At 47.8% G+C, this 26,842-nt stretch overlaps 1 protein-coding gene across 2 annotated transcripts in view; it reads right to left on the bottom strand.

The window, feature by feature from the left end:
- PTPRN2 (protein tyrosine phosphatase receptor type N2) overlaps positions 1-26,842 on the bottom strand; it is a 915,358-nt gene that overhangs the window by 691,351 nt on the left and 197,165 nt on the right. For both annotated transcript variants that reach the window (XM_087433803.1, XM_087433800.1), the window contains exon 3: positions 9,906-10,019. In XM_087433803.1, the coding sequence (XP_087289929.1) occupies positions 9,906-10,019 (114 nt within the window). The remainder of the gene's footprint in view (positions 1-9,905; positions 10,020-26,842) is intronic.

Raw genomic sequence — 26,842 nt, forward strand, 5'->3', positions numbered from 1 at the left:
AGAGAATAATCAAGGAGGAAAATCCAGTAGAAAGGTGAAGCTCGGCTTGACTGACCCGCTGCATAAAGCACCATGGTGCAGAATTTGCATGTAACACAGCACAAGAGTGAACCCTGCTGCAGATGGCCATCACGTCTGGCGATCACTGCAGCCGACACTGGTTTTCTATGTTCTGTTCCATATCATTAGGTTAGGGGGATTTCTTTCATTCTCTTTTAAGGAATTACAACACTGTGTTAGATTTTTTTTTCTTTTTTTTTTTTTGCTTTTTGCTTTTGACATACAGCTCAATACGTCAGGAGATTCTTGCCAGGAAATAAATCCATAGTTGTTTTCATGACAGCAAATTACGTGCCAACAAGTGACATTTAAAAATGCTGAATTTTAATGGCTTGTCAAAAGAAGTGAAATGTATTTTTTTTAAATTTAATACATGAGAGAACAATGTGTCTGCCCATGAAATAACGCTGCCTGTAGGAGACAAGAATGGTAAATAAAATTGCACATATTTTGTTCCTTGATGTATATATTAATGTTGAAGAAGAAAGTTGCACAATTAAATCTCATTTTCCCTTCCTTCCTCATGAGGAAGACTCCCCAGTGGCAGTGTAAGCAGCCATCTGTAATTGAGACCAGCAACCACATCTCCAAGAAGTGGCCTTGATGAAGCCAACAAACAGAAACATACACCCAGCTCTGCTTCAGATGCAATTACCTGGGTAGAATGATTTCAGGGATTCTGAAAAAGCCTCCTTCCCAAAAACCACACCATATCAGGCTAACTAACTTCAGGAAACCAGCCAGATTAGAGATTCCTTCCTTAGGGTAAGACATTCCCAACACCTCTGTTGGGGTGTATTCCACTATTGAGCCTTTCACGACCAGGGCAAAAAACCTAAAAGATCTAGAGAAAAAATGAGGCAGAGAGAAAGTAACACTGATTGAAAAATCAGAGAAAAAGTTCCAGATTACATGGCACTGTTGGAAATTACAGTGTTAGATAAGGGACCCCAAAGTGGTGTGGGCACACACGTGTGTGCATGTTTGTACACACGTGCACATGTATGTGAGCATGTGTGTTGGTGTGTTGTGTACATATATGCATCTATGTGTGGGTGTGCATGTGTTCCTGCATGTGCATGCAAATGTGGATGCATGTTCATTAGTGCATGTGTGCACATATGCATGTGTACATTTGTGCACGTGTGCACTCACGTTTGGGTGTGTGCATGTGTGTGCATTGTTGGTGCTAATGTGTGCATTTGTATGCACACGTGTACGCACACATCTGTGCAGGCATGCATGTGCTTGTTTGTACATGTGTGCATGTGTCACTGCACGTGTGCAGATGTGTTCATTTGTGTGCACATATGCATATGCGTATGTGTGTTGGTGGGGATGCAGACAGTGACAGCCCAAGTTCTGAGTGGCAGTCATACTGCAGCACTCATAATAAGGACTGTTATAGGATGAACTTTGGCAGGGCAGTCAGAATCTAAATTATACCAGAATTACTCAACTTTAAATTCACACTAGTTTGGTTTATGTGGACCCTTTCCCGCACATGGGCACAAGCCGGCAGCATGCACCCTTAGCATGTATGTAACCACAGCATGTAACCCTGTGGTTACAGGAGGAGGGCTGAAACATGTCAAAGCACCAAGCTGACCAAAGGGACCTCCTGCCTCAGGATTATCTCCGGTGCTTATTGAAAATGCAGATTCCTAGGTCCCCCTCCACAGACCTTGTCAGAACCATTGGGACGGGCCCATGAATGCACATTTTCACAAATCCCAAGGATGACTTTCCCAGTCTGGGGAAATCAATAGCCCAGGACACAGAGGGAACCAGTCAAGAGGAAGACGGGCACCTGGACAGCAGTCCCTGAGGGCAGAGCTGAGCTAGGAGGCTCTGGCTGTCCAGGCCACAGCATTTGTGTCCTATTGTCTGTGATGCACATGAGCTGATGCTCAGCCAAAGCCTGAGACTTGGCCAGGCGGGGCTCTGTCCACTGTTTGGCTGATGTCGTCTCCTGGCTCCAAGAAGATGCCTGTTGTCTTCAAGCACCAGAAATGCAAAAGCAGTGAAAGCTCATCTCAAGGCTCGCAGCAAGTCAGCAAGATCAGAAGTCTATGGAGTGCGTCCTGAGGAGGCAGGCATTGGGCGAGGTCGGAAAGAGAATGCGCCGGCTCTACCTCTCTCAAGGCGGCTGCCCTTGTCTGCATCCAGAGTCGCACACCACCACGTGAGTCCCTGGCCAGAGGTCTCGGGAAGAGTGGGGCCCAGACGAAGCCATGAGCGCCTGGAGGAAAGGTCAGACCCAAAAGGGAGCTCATCATGAGGCAATTTCAAAGTTAAATACTGGATCATTTTGCCACCTGAAAGTGCTTTTCCTTTGTTTCTCTCTCCCTTCCAGGTCCCGTGAAAGAAGAAATAAGGACTGGGGTCAGGGGGAAGCAGGGGTCCTCCTCCAGTCTGTTCTGTGGATCTGAGCCAAGAGCTTGGCTCACAGTTCCCTCCCTGGTCCTGCCCTGAAGCAGGGTTCCAAGTCCCTCCACAAAGAGCACCTCAGTCTTATTCCTATGCTTCATAATCTCAACTGGATGATGATTTTCCCAAAGAGCCATCATTAAACTGTACAGGAATTACATACCTGACCCCTAGAACCTGATCCTCGCACAGACGATGGAAAGTATGTAGGAGGCTCTACCCTCTAAGCCGAAGGGACCACGCATCTCCAATGTGCTGACCAAGGAAGGGAAGAAGCAGAGAAGAAGTTCCAACCATCAGCTGCCTGGGAGGTGGGGAGAGCAGACAGCTGGCCAGCATTAGCCCTCAGGGAGAGCCCAAGGGAGAAATATGAAAATCATTTCTGGAAAGCATCATAGCAGTACAGTTCAGGAAAGCACGATCACCCCCACAATGTTTCTTTTCAAACTAGCCTATAAGACCCCTTTTCACACACACACCTCCAGTCTTATTGGGGCCTGTCTTCCATTGCTGCTAACAGAGAGAAGGAAATGCAATTTGCCATGACAGGTAGAAGCTAACTGATGGCTGCATCCTGAGCTCATCCGATCACTCTGACATGCCCTCTTGTGACTAGGCAGCAACAGCCACCAGCAGTAGAAACTGACTGGCAATCTCAAAGTCAGGAACCCACACCCACCAGACATCCCCAGCTTCTGTGGGAGGTGCCCATGTGGCTTCCAACAGAAGAAATGCAATCTGTTCAAGGACTGGCCGGAGAGAATTAACTTAGAACTGGAGTATTCTGGGGAAGGACTAGGGCATTCTGTGGAAGGACTGGGGTATGCTTAGGGAATGACTGGGATGGGCTCAGGGAAGGGCTGTAATGAGTTCTCCAAGCCCCAAATGTCCTCCATCCCTCGCCCCATACCATTGAATGTCACCATCAAACCCTCCAGTCTAGCTCCTGGGCAACACAACAGTGCCTCATCCAGACACATAACGTGAAGGTGGGAAATTATCAGAGGCACACAGCATATGGTATCCCTTTTACTCTCTGTGGGCAGAGGGAGAGAACAGCCTGCCCAGCCAGCTCGGGAGAGCAGGCGAGTGGTGGTCTCCGCAGGTAGGCAAATGGGGGACCCAGGCTGACGGGTCACAGATCTGTTGGTGTCAGGGCCCTCCTCTCCAGCCCACCAGCTCTGGCCCTGAGAATTCCTCGCTGAGGTGAGGGCTTTGGAGGACTGTAAATGCGCTCCCCTCCCTTCTGTTCCTCCCGAGCTGCATTAAACAGTCCAGTGACACTGGTGAAACCCGCTGTAGGAAAAGCACAGCCCAGGAGGCAGGGCCTGTGCCTAATTAGAGCAGCTGACCTGGCAGAGACACCTCGCCCAGCCCTGGCCTCCCTCCATTCTCACGAGCAGACCCCCTTCACATCATAAAGAAAATATTTTAAAAGATGGCAATTCAGAAGCTACATGAAGAGTTGTGAACACCCCAGCTTTAGAAGCTTTTGCTTTTCCATATCTAAATACTTTTGAACACTTTCCACTTTTCTGAGCTAATATCGTGACAGAAAGGAAGAGCTGGTGTGGTAGCAGGGAAGACAAGAATTGAGGCCCCTGGACGTCCATCCTAGTCATTGTCCACCCTGCACCAAGCAGACAAGGCCGGGAAGGTGCAGCACGTCCAGCCGGGGACCCCAGAGAGTGGCCTGAGCTTGCCAGGCATGTCTGGGCAGGGAGGACAGGGGGACAAGGCAAGGAGGAGTCAGTGACAGGAAGTACCGGCAGCAGTGCTCACGTTAAGTATGACCCCGAGCGCAGAGGGAGAAATCAAGGCTTATAAAGGTTAAACTGCCTGCCCCTCACTCATCCTCACCTGCTAGTTGCCTCCCCCTCCAAAGTCATCTTTCTAGAAATAAGGAGCCACTCAGCCCCTGTCCCAGCCTCCCCAGGTATGGGCTTGTAGGAAGAGATAGCAGGAGTTTGCAGCACAGTTAGGACCTGGAAAAGTGACCATGCGAAAAACTGCCATGCTTTCTCCCTAGGTGTCTCTCTCACTGACAAAAACCCAGGAACTGAGTGCTGCTAAGTCAGTGGTAAAAACAATGATGGTGAAGAGGTCTGGTGTCTGTCCAGTCACACTCTGACCCAATGTCCTGCCAGGGTGTGCTAAGTGCCTCTGGGTGAGAGAGGCTGAAGCAGCGCACTATATACCCACACCAGGGCTTTGCGGGATGCACACCTGTCAGGAGCATCCATGTGCATCAGCAGCAGCAGCAGCAGCATTTTAAGGAAAGAACTAGAACATTTCCTCATCCCTTGGAAAACGGTTATTTTTCTGGCATTTGACCTGATGCACAGAGCTAACCAACTTAGCAAAAACTTTGCAATAATCCCCATGAAAATAAAAATAGGTGCATATGATCTGTGTAATAGCTGTCATAAATTGGAAACAGAGTATCAAAATAAATAATATTTAACATTTGGAAATACTTATATTTATAAAATGTTTTAAAATATTTTATTTGATATCATTTGACCTTCACAACAGCCCAGTTTGGCAGTTTTTGAAAGCTAACATACTCTTACCAGATAATCCAGCAATCACACTCCTTGGCATTTACTCAAAGGAGTTGAAAACTTATGTCCACACAAAAACCTGCCCAGTTTGGCAGTTTTTGAAAGCTAACATACTCTTACCAGATGATCCAGCAATCACACTCCTTGGCATTTACTCAAAGGAGTTGAAAACTTATGTCCACACAAAAACCTGCTACAGATGTTTATAGCAGCTTTATTCATAATTGCAATATCTTGGAAGCAACCAAGATGTCCTTCAGTAGGTGAGTGGATAAATAAACTGTAATTCATCCAGACAATAGAATATTATACAGCGCTGAAAAGAAATGACCTATCAAGCTATGAAAAGACATGGAGGAACCTTAAATGCATATTACTAAGCAAAAGAAGCCAATCTGAAAAGGCTACACACTGTATGATTCTAACTCAATGACATTCTGGGAAAGGAAAAACTATGGAGACAGTAAAAAGACCAGCAGTTGCTGGGGGCGGGTGACTAAAGAGAGCTCAGAGGATTTTTAGGGCAGTGAAAATACTCTGTGACACCATAATGGTGGATATATGTCATTACACAATTGTTAAAACCCGTAGAATGTACAAAACAAAAAATTAACCCTAATGTAAACTATGGAAATTAGTTAATAATAATGTATCAATATTGACTCATCAATTGCAACAAATGTACCACACCAATGCAAGATGTTAATAACATGGAAAACTTTTTAGGGGTGGGGGGCGTGGGAGTATATGCAAACTCTCTATACTTTCTGCTCAACCTTTCTGTAAATCTAAAACTGCTCTAAAAAATAAAATCATTAATTTAAAACTTATTTGCCTCTATGTTTAACCCCCTCCATGAAGTGTTCTCTCTGTGTCTCAAACTCACCCTGAGCACTAAACCCAATGTCTAACCCCCTGTGTGGTTGAACTGCTATGCAAACTGAATCTCCAGCTTCACAGGCTCTTTTACTCTAGTTAGGGCATTTCTTGGAAAGGAATGGATGCTAAAAACTGGGATAGAGACATATGGGCATCTTGATGAAGCTGGGACACTGAACCTCAAATTTCACCAAATCTTCTTTGCCAGGAGAAGCACCCGTTCTCTCCTGCTGAAGAGGTTAACCACGGCTTTGCCTCAAGATCCTGCAATGCCCCCCCAAAGTGGTTGCCTCATAAGGCCCTGCTGACCCTCCCCAAGACCCACCCCCACCAGCTCTCATTGCATCTAGACCTATTTCTAGACTCAAGCCCCAGCAGGCCCCGACAGGTGAGGCACAAACCATGGCCCATGAGGAGTGCAACGCAGACGAAAGAATCACATGATCTTGCCAATTTATATCAACAGAAACCTGGGGAACACACGTGGGAATGGGTCTTAAGGATGTGAGATCAAAGTGGAATGAACAGAAATTGGACCTGGTCAAATTTGTTGATATGGGCCACTAAGCACAGATTCTCCATCCAATGTTTTAGATTGGGGGGCTGGAAATGGCTCTAATAGTTTCCACTGCTGGTTGACATTAAATATGGACCCAAAGCAAGGAGTCTGCATGAAATGAAGCGGAATGATAGAACTTCCTTGACATGTTAGAGTCAAGTATCCAAAGGCTTAGGGAGATCGAGATGCTAGAGTGGATTTATTATGTACGACCTGCCAATGACCCTGGGAGGGTCCAGAGGACACACCTTTCACCAAGGCTATGAGCAATAAGTTCATAGGGTTGTCCCAGCACCCTCAAAGAGCTCGTGGCAAAGCCCCTTGTAGGTCAGAAATTAGAGTGGGAGCTGCTACCGTCCATCTGGGACCCCTAAGTGCAGTGAGGATGGTGGTTCCTGGGGTGTCAGGGGCGAAGTGGTGGCACTGAAGAGCCAAAGGAAGGTGGACATGGTCACCATAAAGCATTAATCAGAAGAGTCTGGCCCACAGAGACCTTTGGCACTGAAGAGGTGATCACAGTGCTCCTAAAACTGGAATAGATGGGTGGCCTACCAGAGTCTTATGGATCTGCATAAGCAGGAAAGTTCTAGATCTACTAAACTGAAGTCACTTGAATCATCAAAACAAAGTCACAGCCCCTCAATCAATTTTCACACTTGGAAATTCCATCTCACAGACCACAGCCCCTTGAATGAAGGAGGTGAGGGACCGGTCCCCTTGAGGAAGGATTCTGCTACACAAGCCAAAAATTCATACTGTTAATCTTTGCCCCAGCCTTCTCCAAAGAGACCTACAGCCTTTCACCAGGGTGACTGCACTGAGGAAAAGGAAATAATCAGACTTTTCAGTGATTACTGGACACTGGCCCTGAACTGACACTAACACCCGAAGACCCAAAATGTCACGGTGGTCCACCAGTCAGAGTAGGGGCTTATGGAGGTCAGGTTATCATATCCATGCTGTGGTTATTTCCCCAGTTCTGGAACGCATAATTGGAACAAACATACTCAGCAGGTGGCAGAATCCCCACACTAGGTTCCCTGACCTGTGGAGAGAGGGCTATGATGGTAAGAAACCCACTAGAACTGCCTCGACTTACAAAATCCATACACAAAAACTTCTACTTACAAAATCACAAACCAAAAGCAATACCACATTGCTGGAAGGATTGCAGAGATTAATGCCACCATCAAGGACTCAAAAGATGTAGTGCTGACAATTCCCATCACACCCCCATTCAGCTCACCGATGTGGCCTGCGCAGAAGACGGATGTATCTTGGAGAATGACAGTGGATTATCATAACCTTAACCAGGTGGTGACTCCAATTGCTGCTGCTGTTGCAAATGCGGTTTCTCTGCTGGAGCAAATGAACACACCCCATGGTACCTGTTACACAGGTATTAATCTGGAGATGCTTTTTGCCTACACCTAGAGCAAAGATCATCAGAAGCAGCTTGCTCTCACCTGGCCAGGCTAGCAACACACCTTCACTGTGCTGTACCAGAGTCTATCAGCTCTCCAGCCCTAAGTCATTATCTGGTCCTCAGCGGCCTTAATTACCTTTCCTTCCCAGGGGACATCAGTACACTGAGGATATTAAGCTGACCAGACCTTGTGAGCACGAAGTAGCAACTATTCCACATACATTGGTAAGATGCTTGCATGCCAAAGGATGTCAGTGGCAGAAAGGGATGCTGTTTGGGGACTTTGGAAGACCCCATAGGTGAATCACCGTGCAGACCCTTAGGATTTTGGAGCAAACACATGACATCCTCTATAACTACTCTCCTTTTAAGAAACTGCTTTTGGCCTGCTACTAGGCCTTAGTCAACCGAGACTGAACACTTGACCATGGGCCACCAAGTTACCATGCAACTTGACTTGATTATTATGAACTAGGTGTTGCATGACCCCAGCCATTTCATAGCTCACACACATTGTCACTTCTCTGTCCATTCACTCTGATCTGCAGCACCTGCCAGCAACCACTCCACCTCCCCTGGTCCCCTTCAGCTTCTCCAGCTTCGGGGACCTGTGTGCGTTCAGCTCCCTATGAGGGCAGCTGCTGCAGGACACCTCATCACCAAGGTCAAGGCCATGAGAACAGACACAGGCTCCTGTCCACCCTTGTCCTTGATCTCCCGTCTCACATCCACCCTCCCTTCCCCACTGCCTACCCTGCAGATTTTAGGCTCCAGACACAGAGACAACAGCCCAGTAGAGACAACAACCAGCTCCCACAAGTGCGTGCAGCCAAGCTCTACAATGAATCACGGACATGGTCTCCTAACGGTTCTGCTTCTCTGACTGAACCCTAGTACAGATGGTGTCTTGGAGAGAAAGGGTGCCATGGTCCAATGACTTGGAATGAATGAATTAATGTAATTCTTCACTGCAGAATTTTCCAGAGCCTTAACAAGCCAATGTACATTGTGAACATTCAGAAGGAGGAACAGAGCAAGGACTGTTTCCCAAACCTATCTGGCCACCGACTTTTTTTTCTTGATGGAGTAACTCACAAGCCCTGTGGCAGTGCTGTGACCTAGAGCAAATGTGGGAACTCAGGTCAACGGCCGTGGGCTCTCATGCTCCCTCACTTCCAGGCCTATTCCCCTGGGAACATTTAGGTCCTGACCATGAGACATGAAGATTTCACCCTCCAAGAGCTTCACCCACAGCTCTCACCCAACACCAGGCACTGTGTTTGCAAATCAGCCTCTTGTCCAGGCTCTGAGGGAACAAGGAGAGAGGACTTTATCTTAGTAAAAGGAACAGGTCATAATGCTGAGCTTGATGATACAGCTTCCCCCCTCAATTTTAAAAATTATATATATAATATAAATTATATGTATAATAATTATATATATAATAATTTTTTAATTATTATAATTTTTAAAAATATATTCTTAGCACCCTTGTGAAGAAAACAGGTACCAGGAATCTCCTGTGACAAAACTGTATGACAAAAATTTATGTAATGACAATAGGTAAAGGCGAACTGATTTCATTGAGGTTGATCAGTGGATGGATTGGATGTGGTCAGGCAGAGAAGAGCAGCCTGCCCACCAGCGGCTCTGCTCACGTGACCTCAAGCATGCATCTTGTACTCTGAAGCCCTGACAGAACTGCTGTGGTTCCCGTGCAGGCAACAGCAAACCAGGACAGCCTCTACCCCACAAGGCGAGCTCCCACACTGGGACCTTCCATGACCAAGACTGCCTGCTGCCAGCCCTCTTCTCTCCATCAGGACACTAGTTGATTTAGTCCTTTTCTAATTCCTCACTACCTAAGAGGCCTGCAGATTTTTAAGGAGAAGCAAAATGTTTGCTGAGCATTCAGTGTGACAGCAGCCACCAGGAATCTCCTCTCAGGCCACCAACCCAGCATGGTTTCAGCCCAAGCCCGCCGTACCTGTGCGGGAGAGCTTCTGCAAGGTAGTTGTCAGGTGCTGCAGAAGCACCGGCGACACTTCATAGCGGTATATGTCTATCACCGGAACCTTCTGGCACCTTCCAAACACTCCGTCTGTGAGAAAAGGGAGGTAGAGAAGAAAGCAAAAATGATGTTACATTTTCAGAGAGGTGAAAGTATCACACACATCCTTGCAACGTATTCTAATTGTGCACTGTGGCAAGGCTCTGGAACGCGGCTTTAGAAAGTCATCAAAGCGCTATCAGAATTTAGAAGCACTTGGAAAGTAACAGTTTATTTAAATAAAAAACAAGGCATCATGAAAAACACCAATGTGAGGGTAGAAAGAAAAGGACTAGTTTGGATTTTTTTCTACTTTCCCATCCCTTCCTCCTCACCCCTTCCCGACCCCTTTCTTTTTGTAATTTCCTGCCCATGGCTTTCAGATTTTGATGTGAAGCTTTGCTTTTGACAATCCAGTGACAAAAAAGTCAATAACATTCAGGGCTGGCTTTCCAGATGAGACACGGAACACCCAGGAAGTATAAATATTAATTTGCAGAGGCCACAAGGACTGCTGAAATATTGTCCACATGGGCGCCATGTGGGAGGCGCTGGCAAATGGGGACAGACCCTGAATAACCGGCAAAGCTAGTTTCGTGGGGAGCTTTCTGAGAACGCAGCAAAGGAGCGGTGCTCACAGAACAGTGAGATGTTAATGCGGACCAATTTATCTAGCCCCATTCCATTTGTCTGAAATGACAGACTCTGCTCATAAACATCCTTTCAAACCACACCTTCTAATTAATTTAGGCCCTAATTAGTCTTTATTTGGAGAATTGTTCACTTTGAGACAAGCTTCCTGTGGGGGGTTCAAACATTCAAATTACCGCCTCTCATATACACAAAAGACTAATTCAGGGACCAGTGCTTCACACACAGGGCAGCCATCTGCAGTTTCAGGCCAGGATGGAAGGGGAAAACGCTTCTTTCATCATTCACAACAGTTTCATTGCACCGAGTGTAGCTGAAGAAAGCCATTCAAATGCAACATGTTTAATTAGCAGAAACACATTTGCCCAGTGCCAGGCTGACTCAGTAATTGCTGGTCTGATACTACATGTGTGCTGAAGACGGATGGCGCCATGTGATTAGCAGAAAATCATCTTAAGTATTGCAAGCATCTCATGGATTTCTATGGGACTTTGCAAAGTGTAAAGAATCTGGGAGGACAATCTGCCCAGCTGCTCAGAGCAGGCAGACAATGGCCCTGGAGAGAAGTTAAACCTCCTGTCGGTCATCTACGCCACACTGGGCTCTACAGCATTGCCCCTCTGCCTGAGTGCCTTACTGAAATTAATGCAACAGCCACATATGGCCAAAGTGATTCCCGGTGACAGTTCTCTTAAAAGGATGGTCTCATCCCCACTGCCACCACCCAGTGAGACGGACAGTCTGCTCAGCATGAACACAGACAATACCTGTCCCTGTTCCTTTGATTTTGTTTCGCTCAGAGGACTCCATGGCTGTGGGTGGTGTGTTTATGTGAGGGGAGGAAGAGGGAGGGAGAAAGAGGGCAAGAGGGAGAAAAATAAAGAACTCTAGAATGCACCTGAAACTGTCATTTTACTTTTCAAATGGAAACATCTCGAAAGTAGAATCGTAGTATATAGGGACTAGAAGGAGCATTAACACGTTCTGACCCCACACTTTACTGCTGAGGACCGAGCGTCGTGACCAAGGCCACAGGAGGGATCAGTGGCTGAGCTGTAAGGAAGAGAAGCCGGGTTCCCCGACTCGTGGCTGGAGTCCTTATTGGCCAGCACCTAACATCCGTGGGTAACCACACTTCAAAGATGGGCCTGAGAACCCCTTCCCAAGGAAACTTCTTGAATCACTCACATTTTCATCAAGAAACATGGCCAAAAACATTGCCTACTTTGGAACATTCCAAGTAAATTATGTCCCTTCTAAAGCATAATGGCTTCATTCTTTAAATTTGGTTTGTGGCATACAATGTTGTAAATACAGTCCAAGGAAAATACTAGATCTTCTTAAAACCTTTCTTTTAAACATATATTTAGAATATATATATCATAATACATAATATTGTTTGCACTTTTAAAATTGTTTTAGCCAATAATTTGGTTTTAATTATTTGAAAGTTGAAATTAAACTAACCGTTGATTGTCTTTGCCCCTAGACTGTAGCCATGCTGATGAGGTAGAGATTGACACTGTTCCCAGCACACATTTTTAATTAATAGACTTTATTTTTCAGAGCAGTTTTAGGTTGACAGCAAAATTAAGAGGAAGGTAGAGAGATTTCCCACACACTCCCTTCCTTCTCTGACACACACGCACAGCCTCCTCCATTATCAACATCTCCCACCAGATGTTACATTTGTTACAACTGATGAACCTACATGGACACATCATAATCACCCAGAGTCCATGGTTCACATTAGGGTTCACTCCTGGTGTGGTACATTCTATGGGTTTGGATAAATGTATAACGACATGTATCCATCATTACAGTATCATACAGAGTAGTTTCATGGCACTAAAAATCTTCTGTGCTCCACTGTTCATCCCTCCTCCCCCCAACCCCTGGCAACCACTGATCTTTTTATTGTCTCCATAGTTTTACCTTTCCCAGAATGTCATAGTTGAAATCATAGAGTGCGTAGCCTTATAAGATTGGCTTCTTTCACTTAGTAATGTGCATTCAAGGTTCCTCCACATCTTTTCACGGCTGGATAGCTCATTTCTTGTTATCACTGAATAATATTCCATTGTCTGGATGGACCACAATTTACTTATCCATTCCCCTAGGAGGATATCTTGGATGCTTCCCAGTTTTGGCAATTGTGAATAAAGCTGCTATAAACATCCATGTGCAGGTTTTTGTGTGAACATAGTTTTCAACTCCTTTGGGTAAATACCAAGGAACGCGATTGCTGGATTGTACGGTAAGAGTATGTTTAGTTTTGTAAGAAACCATCAAACTGTGTTCCAAGGTGGCTGCACCATTTTGCATTCCCACCAGCAATGCATGAAGAGTTCCTGTTGCTCCACATCCTCGCCAGCATTTGGTGGTGTCAGTGTTTGGATTCTGGCCATTCTAGTAGGTATGTAGTGGTATCTCATTGTTGTTTTATCCAACGCATTCTTCAACAATGTAATTCATCTTTATCACCATACTTAAAGGACACCACGATACAGGTGTCCTTTTTTCAAATATATACATCATATATACCTATAATTATATAGTACATATATTATATATCAGCAACAAGGCTTGTTAAAAGTGATCATGACCAGAAGCAAAAAGCCTCAAAGGTCCGACAGATGTCCTATACGAGTTCACTGCCACCTTCTTGATTTAAGAAGCCATCAGTTTTCTGCATTTCCCCCAAATTGGATATATACTTAGTAGGCAAATAGAAAATCTAAGAAGTTCCTAAATATATTTGATGGAATTGGTTTTCAGTGGCCTGAATTTTGAAATCATTGCTTTGTTCTTCTGGGTTACTTTGCTAGCAGACAGGACTTCAGAGGGTTTCTAAGAAAATAATAAAGACAAGAAAAAAGACTGGAAAAGAACATTTATATCAGTGAAGCATCAGGCGAAACTGGGACTCGGGAGCTGTAAAGTTAAGGGCGATGCCTGCAAATTGACAGAAGAATAGAAGCTCACACAAATCCAGGCTGAGTCCCACTGTTTGAGGCAGTTTAGTGGAAGCGACACAATCAATGGTCTAATGGCCTCAGAATTACCAGGAGCCCTTCAGGCACTCTCCTGCATTGAGCAATTTCCATGACTCCTGCCTTGGTATCTCCAGGATGCCCACCGTGGAGATCCCATCTGGGTTTCACCTTATTCAGCATCTCCTGGTAAACTCTCATCTATTTCTGACTTCTTGTTTACTTGTCTACGTAGTGGCCCTGCACCCCATCAAAACAACCTCTTCCTCTGAAGCTGGCCTGCTCCAAGCAGCTCAACAGTCCTGTGTGTCCAGGACCCAGAGCGTGTCGTCACTGCAGCAGGCAGGCTGGGGACCTGGAGGCTCTGAGCCTACTTATGAGATCTCACAACCTAGGTCCATCTCTTCTTCAGGAGCTGGCATCACATAAACTGCCTGATTCTGAGATTCATCACTGGAAATTGTGTTCAAAGTGGGAGCATCCCACAAAATCACAATGTCTGAGAACCGTGGGAAATAAGAATGGGTTTGCCTATTAAAATTGTGAGTTCTGCAGTCCCTCCATCATCAGCCATTATCGCCACCTATAAAATGTGCACATACATATATGTGCATGTGTCTACATGTGTGTGTTATATGTTTTGTACACATGTATATATATGTGAGTGTGTGTATATAAGTATGTGTAAACATGTGTATGAGTGTATATGTATGGGGATAGATGTGTAAATGTGTCTGCATATGTACATAGGTGTGTGTGCATGTGTGTACGTGTGTTTTATGTGTATAAACATGTGTATACATTTGTGTGAATGTGTGTTTACGTGTCTGCATGTATGTGTGCTGTGTATGTGTATACACGTTTGTGTGTGTGCATGTATCTACATGTGTCTGTGCGTATGTGTATTCACACACAATACACAGCCTCTAACATTTGTTTAACTGCCAAACTCCCTGTGAGAACTCAAGGGTGCTGCTATCCCAATGCCATAAATTCATCTAGGAAACAGATATTACTAATACCTCTGTGCCAGAAACCTGATTCCCTCATTTATTCCTCAATAAACAACTTTACTATCTTTTTTTCTCTATTTCCTTTGGAAGGTTGTGTGTATTCTCTCATCAGCACACCTCTAATCATTTCAGGCCCCCTTATCTGCTACCTGTTTGCGAAGCCCCTTCCTGTACTGAGGAGTAGATTCTGCCCACACACACACTGCTCTGCCTTACACTCGACACGCAGAATAGCTGTGGGACACACACTCAGGGCAAAATGAGACTCTGTTCTCAAGGAGCTGCCAGGCTCATGGTATAGACAGGCATCTAGCCACTAATTACATGCAAATTATTCACTTATAATTGTGATATGGCTGCAGAAGGGCAGGCTAGAGGACAGCACAAGGAGGGCACTGACCTCCTTCAACAGGCGGAGTTCCCCAGGGAAGCAGCATCTGGTGGGACTAAGGAACAGGTTGCCTACGTGGGGCTGCGAGGACATCTAGGCAGGCAGCTGGCTCTGTGGAGGAAGGGCAGTGCCTGGTCACTGGAGCTCTGGGATCAGGGGGACAGAACTCCAGGGTGTGCAGTAAGCTGGGCAGCTTACGTACAGCCTGAGGGCTTGAGGAGTCAGCCTTCCTTCTGGGAGCTGCAGGAGGCTGCTGGGGCCTTGCAGGCAGGTTTTGCATTTTGCCAGGAGCCATGGGGGGGTGAAGGAACTGCTCATCCAGAGGGTGGCGGCTCAGTGAGGGTGGAGGCTGTGAAGTTGGGAGAACTGGACAGATCCACAGCCTTCGCAGAGGTGAACCCACAGGATGCCAAGGCTGCCCAGCTACAGGAAGGCCCCTTCCACGTGTCCATGGCACAGAGAGGCTCTGGGGTCAAGGGGATATTCTGAGAGATGGCCCAAACCACGTGCATTTTTTCAAAGCAGTAACGAAGCCATCTCGCTGCCATTGGCAGCGGGGGGGAAACAGCCACCGTCTTTCTAACGGTCATCAACACTTAGCACTGCCCACTGGCCCCCAGGGGACGGAGACTGTGTCCTTCCATGGAGAGGTCACCTCCCAGACCTCTGTGGGCAGTGACCACAGTAATCACAGAAGCATGGTGTAGACTTATAATTTGGTGAACTCAGTGGAATTCTGAGGCTGTCCCCAAGTCCCCAATTTCTAAAATGGTGTGGACAGAGACTCCATTTTGTAATTTGGGCTTCAGTTAGACTTAGCAAATCCATGTTGCTTATTCTTTTATTATTCAGGGTCCACAATGGCAATCCTTCCCTCTATTTTGCAAAGCAGAAGCCTGGATTCTCACTGCCTCTGGAGACCAGAGTGTGGGCAGTTCTAAAGATAGAAAAAGAAGGGACGTTTGAGGTCCTGAGAAAGCAGATGGCCATCTCCCAGCTCGATATCATTGACCAGAAGTTCTGAGGAGCAAAAGCTCTATTTAGAGACATTTTTATTAACAGTCATCTAGAACTGGATGGCTAGTTTCTTCCATTGCAAAGGGAAAACACTGACAATTTTTCTGCTGGATTTTTGGAAGAATGTGTAAAAGTGGCTTCTTTATCTTGACTGGTCATTTGTTTTAACCAGTGCTCTGCAGAGCACTGTTCCCACAGCCAAAATCATTTTCACTCATAAACATCACTGTCCCCTAAACATGGACGCAGGCCTGTCGCAATGTCCCTGCTGCTGAACCAACAGTGCCCCCTACTCCCTTCCCCCGACCCCACTCCACATGAGTGCAACCCCTCACACATGCACACACTCTCACTCACACACACACACATCTCCATGACAGGACCGCCCCTTACCCCCACAACCCCTCAGCCCCAACATACTTCCCTCACCCAGGGGCACTGTGAGCTCCTGGAAGGCAGGCAGCACCACAGCTCCTGCCTCTTCAATTCCCCGCAGCATCTGATACTATGCTCTAAAACCCCTGTGGATTAAATACATATTTGTGACTGAATAACTGGTATTTTTCCGTTTGCCTGGAAGAAAACTGAGATGCCCACAGAACTTACAACACCATTAGCTAGGATCCTAATTTGTTGGAATCTCACATAGATGTAGAAGTCTTCAACTCCTGGCAGCTGGATGAAGGACCAGGGATCACTGAGACCAAACAGAGCGGGCTGTTTGGTGGAGACTGCAAATGTGGGGCATGCATCTCCACATTTTCTCAGCAAACACTGGACCTCTTCCACTTCCCCCACCACACTCTGCTCAGCCTCAGGGCGCTGGTTCTCCCCCAGCTCATCCATTCCCAGCCTCAAACACGGGGGAGGCGGTCCTAGTGGACCTCTGCTCTGGGGAAGGAATCTCATGCTCAGAGATGCTGAGCCTTCACTTGCAAGATGCCAGGGCTTATGGGGACTGCTAAGTGCTGGGCCTCTTGGAGAATGACCAAGAACCATCGGATCAGACCACCAGGCAGCCATGGACTTGAACAAGTTGGTTTCGGTCTCCCCTCGAGAGAACTGTTTTTTGCTGTTTCCCCTAGGTGATACGTCTCAGGCTTGCCTTAAGGGACATGCTAAGAAAAAAGCCTGTGGAGCATAACTGTGCACCTGCTGAGAAATGTCACTCACAGTATCACCGGCATCTCTACCATACAGATCTATGGGAGGAATCCCCCAGACCCCAGGGCGGGACCGACCACCTTCTACCTTCCAGTTGCCCTCTTACCCTTTGGCAGGCAGCTCGTGTCAGGTTACTGATCTTTCTTAGTTGTGCAGGCTCTGGTGGCATTTATTTCAGTGAAGTAACCATTTTCTTTGCATCCATGATATTTAATCCTCTTTTCTTCTTTTATTTTATTTTTGCTGAGGAAGACTGTCCCTGAGCTAACATCTGATGCCAATCCTCCTCTATTTTTTATTTTATCTTATTTTATTTATTTTGTTGTTGTTGTTGTGAGGAAAACCAGCCCTGAGCTTTTTTGCTGAGGAAGACTGGCCCTGGGCTAACATCCGTGCCCATCTTCCTCTACTTTATATGGGATGCCGCCACAGCATGGCTTCACGAGTGGTGTGTTGGTGCACGCCCAGGATCCGAACCCATGAACACCAGGCTGCCGAAGCAGAGCCCACGCACCTAACCGTTGTGCCACTGGGCTGGCCCCCACTTCTCTATTTTTTATATGTGGGACACCACCACAGCATGACTTGATGAGCAGTGTGTAGGTCAGCGCCTGGGATTGAACCCACAAACCCCGGGCCGCCAAAGCAGAGCACATGAACTTAACCACTATGCCACCAGGCCAGCCCTCCTTCTTTTATTTTTAATGTCTTTGCTTGTTTTTTGTTTTTTTTTAATGTCTTTTTTAGATTTCTTCATTATCTCTTTGGGAAGAGATAATGGGACTGGGGAATTAATAAATACAATGTGATCACCTAATTTAGATTTTCAAAGTGGGGTAATTAGCTTAGGGCATGTTTAGAAATTATTGCAATGCACATACCCATTCAATAATGTGTGTAAATGGTTTATTCATGTAAACAATATGCTGGTATAAATGTATTATCTTGGTTCCCTGGAACCTCGAGAACAATGTTCTTGATTTTGGAGTGAGAAGAGATAGGCAGAAGAGGTGCCACAATCATAAAGTGTTTGCAAATGAGGGTGCACGAGAGGTGGTATTAAAATAATTACAGGCGGGGAGAAATGTAAGTCATCCATGTGCAGAAATCCTTGCGAGGGTAGGAACAGGTAGCATTCACAAGGCCTCCTTCTCTTCATAATCACAAAAGCAATGGCCCATAACATGCATTCAGGTTCTCAAATACTATATACAGCAAACAGTAGATGCATTCATTCACCTTGTGAAGCAGCCAGATGACCTTGCGGGACTAAAGGAACACAGATCTATCTAAATAGCACCTCCTGGGAGCAATGCTTTCAGGGAGAACAGGTCCCCACTCTCGGCCTGTGGGCTGTACCTGCTAAGCACCTGTCTGCCCACGAGGAAGCAAACTGCTTCATATTACATTTTATAAAACTGGTTCCTCCTGTCCCCCGCCCCTGCGTCAAACTTGGCACCCAGGCAGCCAGCATGGACGAAGCAGCAACAGCGACCCCTCGTGGCCGCCTCCTGCAGCATCAGATCCTCATCAGTGACAGACTGCAGGCATGCTTGGTCCAGCTCAGGACAAGGATGCTGGGGCAGCCAGACGCGTCATGGACCTAGAGAGGCGGGCCCATGCACTGGCGGGACTCGAGTGAGGAGACGACACGCTGTTTCCCAGGGACCCAGGGGAAGTGAGACATATGCACACCCACACGCTCACACATGTGCACACACGCGCACACGCACACCTCAAATTCACACACACACACACGTGTGCACACATGCACAAGTACACACAGTTACATGCCTTGATGTGCACACACACACCCAAGCTTACACATTCACACTCGTACACTCACAGAGTGCTCACGCTCAGATGTGCACACTCTCGCATGCACACTTGTACATTCTAGCTTGCATTCGCACGTGAACATTCATGCACACTCACACACCCTCACACTCTCACACTGAGAAGAGCAGCATGAGTTCCCCCAGACTGCCCCCACAAGTGCTGTCTGTCCACAGGCTTTGCAAGTGTCACCCACATGGGTGCCACACCCACCCCTCACCCTGCCCTTGTCCCAGGGCAAACCCTCCCCAGGGCTGAGTGGACACAAATAAGCTTCCCTTTCTCCACACTCATGGCACAACCCTGGACAGTCTCCGACCTCTGGGAGATGAAGACGCACCTCACCGTAAAAGGCTGTGGGGGACTGACCCAGTGAGTGCTCGGAGCGCAGGCCCAGCATGGGCGCCTGTCCCACTTCCTGCCAGATTAAAGCTGCCCCTCCTGCCCTGCAGGATGGTTGCCTCCACAAAGGATGTGCCCTGTGCACAGGCCGTACCAAGGGGCCCTAACCCAGAGGCAGACTCTTCCCTGTCAGAACCAAGTCCGTGACATTAGTCCCTCGGCAGCACAAAGGCCTTGGGCTTCCTGACACAGGAGCTGCCCCTCACCCCAGAGAAGTGAAGCCAGAGGTCTACAATCCCCTGTCTGCAGGGTCCCCAACCAGGCTGAGGGACCCCCTCTCTCCATCTGCAGGGTCCACAACCAGGCCGAAGGATCTCCCATCTACAGGTCCACAACCAGGCTGAGGAATACCCTCCCTCCATCTGCAAGGTCCACAGCAGGCCAAAGGACCACCCCCTGCAGGGTCCACAACAGGCCGAGGGACACCCCCCACATCTGCAGACAGCCACCAGCACCCACCTGGCAGGCCAGCTTGGGGACCTCCATCCTCCAGTGTCCTGCTGTTTCAGGTCAGACCACGCTTTCCTTCTTTCCTGCCTCCCCTTGTGGGACTCCAGTCTTTCTCCCACCCCTCCCTCCAGGCAGCAGCTACCCTGCATCGAGGCCTGGGCCTCCCCACCACGCCGCCCAGGGCTCCCTGAATCCCACAGGGCCTCTCACATTCTCACCACGGAGGAAGGAACCCGCTGTTCATCAGAGTCCCGGGGGTGCAAGAATAAAATCCTCCCCAGATATTTTCAGAGAAGGGAAAAGTAATGACAGCCTAGAATCATTACCTCGTTGAAAAGAATTCTGCAGAGAGGGGAAAAAACTTTTCTCTGAATTGATAAAATATCCTCCACATGCATTTCTGCAATGAAGCTATACAATCATTTCTATCCTCAGGGAACATAATTCCAGGGTCCTGTTTTGGGGTGCCTGTGTGCACAGTGTGGCAGGGACCAACACAGGCACCAGCTGTCCCGAAGCTGCGAACCAGCCTTGGTCCTCAGGCTGGGAGGTGACGATGCTCTGCCACCCTCCTGTGAATATCAGGGGTCCATTTCTCCAAGAAGTGTGATGAGAGCTGGGAAGGTAAACTTGGTAATAAGCCCCAGGCAGAGTGGCCAGGCTGCACAGTGGGTGTTGGGCACCACGGTGTTGGTGGCGCTCCTTCCAGGACGTCAGGCACACGCTGTGTGTGGAGAACAGTGAAGACAGCAAGAGAAATAAAACACACCGCTACTCCCTGAGCACTTATGTTGCAAGCACTTTTCTAAGCACTTGACTTGTAACAGCGCACTAAATCCTCGCCACACTCCCATGCAGCTGTTACACGTGAGCACCATCATCCCACTCCACACGACCTGGAAATTAAGGCACAGAGCAATTTGGGAACTCGCCCCGAAGTCTCAAAGCCAACAGTGTGCATCCGTGATGCCCAAAGTCCTGCCCAGGATCTTCCAGAACAGCCCGCTTCGCCCTCTGGCCATCATCACCCTGAGCACTAGTTTTCCCTTCGGAACATGTGTCCCAGTTTTTGACATAGAAAACGTGGTCATCATAGTCACACTGCAGCCACGGAATGTCCTGTTCTGAAACCAACTAACAAAATCCCTGTGGTCCCATGTATGTCAGCTCTCAAAACAAGAGCTATTGTGAACCTAAGACCATGATGTGCCAGAAACCATTCTGACACGTTCGATTTGGTTAATCCTACTGCAACCTTCAGTGGTATAAACTATCATGGTCCTCTCCACGACTGGAAAACTAGGGCCCAGAGAGGTTGAACAACTTGCTGCAGGTCACACAGTAAGCAGCAGGCTGGCTCCAGAGTCCACACTCTTCATTGCTATCATGTCACCTTTGTTGTGAGGTGTGACAACTAGTATGTGCCCAGGGCATGGGGAACCAGGACCAACATTCCAGATATTGGGTAGGTCAAGAACCTTCATCACTGTGATCGCCTGAGCCCAGATACAGGAAAAATAAACCACTGGGGGCTTGAGGAGACAAAAAGGGGAGGATAGACAAGCGTGTGGCTCTTTTTAGACAGTGAATACCAGCAACCAATGTTTTGAGTGGTTCTGCACTGCGCACGAGTCGCCCACAGCCTTCCGGAGGTCACTGCCCACCTCTGCACAGGGCCGTGGGGCTGCGTGCCCCCACACCTCTCAGACTCTTGCCCCCGCCCTGGAGGCCACGTGCACAGGAGGCAGCACCCACCAGGAATGACTCCCTTGGATGGGCAGCAGCAAGGGGCAGGACCCACTGTGACAAACCACTGAGACTCGGGGTGACCTGTGGCAGCTGTGTGCTCACCCTGATTAAAACAGGGACCACAGACCAGTGCCCACAGAGCTCAGGCCAGGCCTGCTTGTGCAGACGTGTGGGCCAGCCCATGCACTGCCCGGACTGTCCCAGCTCAGCTCGAGGCTGAGAACTAAACGAGGGATGGGAACGTTCTCCACGGCTCAGCCGCCTTCGTATTTCCCAGGGAAATCAAACCAAAGGCAAAGCAACCAATAGTCACGCTGTATCACGGACGCCAAGTATCCGGAGAGAACCAAGAACTGTAAGGAATCTCGGATCTTAAAATAACAATCTAGGTAAAGTATCAAGACAAATATGATTTTTCTTTAAAAAGTGAACAATGTAGGGCCAGCCCAGTGGTGTAGTGGTTGAGTTCATGCGCTCCGCTTCAGTGGCCCGGGCTTCACAGGTTCAGATCCTGGGCACGGACCTATGCACCACTCATCAAGCCATGCTATGGCAGGTGTCCCACATATAAAGAAGAGAAAGATGGGCACAGATGTTAGTTCAGGGCCAATTTTCCTCACCAACAAAAAGCGAACAATTTAAAAAGCAAGTCCCTGGTGCACTGCTGGTGGGAATGTAAAATGGCTCAGCCACCATGGAAGACAGTATGGGGTTTCTCAGAAAACTAAAGACAGAATTACCACATGATCCTGCAATTTCACTTCTGAGTATACACACAGAAGCACTGAAAGCAAGGACTCAAACAGATATGTGCACACCCATGTTCACAGCAGCATTATTCACAGTAGCCAAGAGGTGGAGGCAACCCAGGTGTCCATCAACAGATGAACAGATATGCAAAATTTGGTCCATCCATACAATGGCATATGATTCACCTTAAAAAGGAAGGAAATTCTGACACTTGCTACAACATGGATGAACCTTGAGGACATCATGCTGAGTGAAATAAGCCAGTCACAAAAGGACAAATACTGCATGATTCCACTTATATGAGGTCCCTGGAGGAGTCAAATTCAGAGACAGAAAGTAGGCTGGTGGGTGCTGGGGGCTGGGGGAAGGGGATGGGGAGTTAGTGTTTAATGGGGACAGAGTTTCCATTTGGGAAGATGAAGAGTTCTGGAGATGGATTGTGCTGATGGTTGCACAATAATGTGAATGTACTTAATGCCACTGAACTGAACACTTAAAAATGGTTAACATGGGGCCGGCCCGGTGGCGCAAAAGGTTAAGTGTGCGTGCTCCGCTGCGGCGGCCTGGGGTTCGCTGGTTCCGATCCCGGGCACGCACCAACACACGGCTTGGCAGGCCATGCTGTGGCGGCATCCCATATAAAGTGGAGGAAGATGGGCCCGGATGTTAGCCCAGGGCCAGTGTTCCTCAGCAAAAAAAGAAGGGGATTGGCAGATGTTAGCATAGGGCTGATCTTCCTCACACACACACAAAAAAATGGTTAACATGGTTAATTTTATGTTATGTATATTTTACCACAATTAAAAAATTGAAAAAAGGGCCATGCTGTGGCAGCATCCCATATACAAATTGAGGAAGATGGGCACGGATGTTAGCTCAGGGACAATCTTCCTCAAGCAAAAAAAGAGGAAGATTGGCAACAGATATTAGCTCAAGGCAAATCTTGGCCAAAAAAAAAATAAATAAATTCAAAATAAAAATAGAAGAATATAATAAAGCAATACACTCTTAAAGAGCAATGAGGTATGTGGATAATAGATGTTAAAAGTTTTCATGGGCAGCAAGGCCACCTCCAGTGGGAGTGGCAGAGGAGCTGCACGGGCTCCTGAGGTCAGATGTTGCTGCTGGTGTCACAACTACAATCATGCCTGGGTGACATGCTTTCCCTGGGGGCATACGTGCATTTCCAGTAGTCAGAATGAGTTTAAATGTAGTTCAGTTCAGGCTGATGAGCACACATTTGGCGCCCCTTTGTCCACAAGCTGCGGCCCAGCAATCTGCATTCAGGGAAACACTGCCACTCAGGAGCATCAAGACTTCACCAGGACCTGAGTGCCTCGGAGCAAAGGCCCAGGGACAGGACTGGCTCTTGGAGAAAATCGGGGCTGATCAGGGAGGGCTTTCTGACAGAGGCGGGCCTGTGGCTCTATACTATCGCTGCCAGCTGCAGGCAGCCGGGAGGCCGTCCCCAAGGGCTGCAGGTAAGGCGTGTGCTCATGAGGGACTCATGACTGCTCCTCCACACCTGCACAGAAGCAGCTGCAGCTGGGGAGGGGCTGGCTCCTAGCAGGCACAGGGCTGACTAACGCTCCAGCACTGGGCTGCTGTATATCTAGGACTCCTGGTGCAGCAGGGAGAGCTGGCTCGTCACAGTGAAAGCAGGACTGTGTCATGTCTGTCATGTCTGCACCTCAACAAGATGCATCCCCCCATCAAAATGGTTACGTGCGTGATTGTTTGTTCAATTATTGCTGGCAACACTTGCATCTGGAGTTTGAATGCTAATTACACTACCTGGAATTTAATACAAGAAATTCTTTGGGGTGTTAGTTGAAATGCCATGCAGGAATTTGCAACTGCATACAAACATGGAAAACCAGACTTTTCTAGCTCTAGAATAAGCAACAGTAAAAACCAAGGGGCCTCACATATGACCCTCCCCCCACCAAGAAAGAGAAGGAGAGGCTGGACTGCTGGAGGTGATATGTTCCTTTTAGTTCAACTTGAATAAAACAACAAGCTGAAGGCACACGATTTGGGATGCACAGGACTCAAAAGTAAGTGCTTTTGAGAAAACAGAACCCAGGGGAATCTGAGACTCATCTGACAAGAAATCACATGCCTGCCACATGCCACTGTCTCCTGGAAATTGTCCTTCCCTCGAACTCCCCCGCTCTGTTTACAAGGTGGGACCCCACAAGCTGATAAAGGATACCATCCCCAACACAGAGCCTTGTGCGGGGAGCTCGGACACCAGACCTCCGCTAGGCTGTGTTTTATCAGTTCCCAGGCTCGCCCTTACAGATAGATCATGGGGACAAAGCACAGCCCTTCCATCAATAAAGACTCGCAGTAAAGCAGATCGGGGCATTCTGTGCCTCCGCAAAAAGCATCTTCAGACTGGAGGGCTGCACTGGTCTGCAGAGAGCCGGGAGGCCTGGTGAAAGGAAGGCTCTGGCCCGTTGGCCTGGTCGCTACTCGAGCCAGCCAGAGACCCTTCTTCCAGAGTCAGTTGGTTGCTGGCTGCCCGGCCCCTCCTCCCAGCAGGGCCCTGGGGACCAGAGACGCATGTCAGTAGACCGTCACCCGTGCTACCCTCAGGTGTGAACTGTGTAACTTGGTTTTGGAAATTCCTTCAGAGAATAATCAGATCACATTGGAACCAGCTTCCAGACCCACATGGATCCCATTAAAAAAAAAACAAAACTGCACTTTTGAGGTACCCGTCAGCATCACAATTTTATGGAGAGATGGCTCTCGGAAGCACACTGGCTCACAGCCAAGGGCAGAGCCAGCATCCATGGTGGGCACCGCAGAAGGGGCACTGGAGGCCAAGGTGGGCTTGCACCGCCCGGACCGTCCCCCCGCATGTGGCTGCCCCTGCAGGACTCACTCTCAGGCAGAAATGGGCTCCTGCACAGCCCCCTCCTCAGGCAAAGCCTTGGCCTGTGTGGCTACCCCCCACACACCATGGAAGGGTCCGCTGCATGACCTAGTAACTTTCATCAGCAGTGGTTAAACTCAGGCAGTGGAACTTTCAGTGTTGAGGAGAGAGGCGCACTCACTTCCTACCCTGGCCAGCTGCCTGGAGCAAGTGTCCATGAGTGCTTCTACCCCTGACCCCACAGCTGGCTTTGATGCGGTGTTTTCCAGAAATGTCTGGATAGCCGTTAGAACAGCTCCTTCCTCCTCCTTCACCTCCTTCTGATAAGTACTGAAAACCAAATTGAGATCAGGTCTGTGCAACACTGCTGCTCTTTCACGGCTGCATTTAAACTTCTTATTGACTTCTGACCCCTGAAGACCAGACCTGGCAGCTGTCGTGTTTGGAGCGCTGGAATAGAAAGTTCTGGGCCTCAGAGCTCTCCAGGCAGGGCGGTTGGGGTAGTCTGGTATTGGTGATCCTGAGCACAATGTTGATTACAAAAATGAATCACACCTGAGCCTCAAAGCACTTAGCCCTTCCTGCAAAGCAAACTCACCTCTTAATATTACCAGCCATGGCGTTCAGTCACTAGAGTCTAAATGCTTCAGGTGGGAGCAGTAATCGACTTTCAAATGGAGACATTAACCTTCCTGAACCGCTTTTCTCATCTTGGGCAGCGGCTCTACCTGTCCTGCTCTGTTCCAGAAACGAGGATCCCGGCCCGGCCACCTGCCAGGCGCTGGCTCACCACACCTGAGAGCCTCCCGACCATAGGTCACACCATGTGATTTTTAGAATAATCAGGGTTTTTACTGAGAGCTGAAGAGAAAGGTAGCACGTATTTTATTCAGGCCCTTTTGTCTCACAGATGAGAAAACTGAGTCCCGAGGGATTGAGCAACCTGTCAGGGTGGTCCTCATCCTTGCCCACAGCAGAGCCCATCTCCCCCTCACCACAAGACGCCGCGTGCAGCTGCCATCCTCACTCTTGGCCCTGGTATGATAGTCTAGCATCCACGCTTTTCCTTTAATAGAAAACAATGGAATAAAATTTAAGGTCAGAGTCGAAAGACACCACATTGCTTTGGGCTGTGCAAACAGTCCTAAAAGATACTGGCTGGACACTCCTCACTTTGCTAAGAATGTTGTTGAAGCTACAGCTCAACACATAAACCAATGTTACTGCAATAAAAAAAAATTAAAAAAAAAAAAAGAAATATTTGAAAAAATAATGTCTTAAGAATATTTAATTGATGAAAGACATCAAACCATAGTTCCAAGAACCTCCATGAACCCAAGCAGGAAAAATACAAACGACACAAACCTAGACACATCACAGTCAAACTGCTGAAAACCAAGATAAAGAGAAAGTCTTAAAAGCAGCCAAGGGGAAAAACACAAGACATTCAGGAAAGCAACAATAACAGGTGCAATAACAATAGCAGCTGACTTCTCATCAGAAATAACGGAACCCACAAGACAATCCAAAGACATCTCTAAAGTGCTGAAAGAAAACTGTCAACCTAAAATTCT

The sequence above is a fragment of the Ceratotherium simum genome, chromosome 1 (genome assembly GCF_057802395.1).
Source record: "Ceratotherium simum simum isolate JZ-2026a chromosome 1, ASM5780239v1, whole genome shotgun sequence".
Classification (NCBI taxonomy): domain Eukaryota; kingdom Metazoa; phylum Chordata; class Mammalia; order Perissodactyla; family Rhinocerotidae; genus Ceratotherium; species Ceratotherium simum.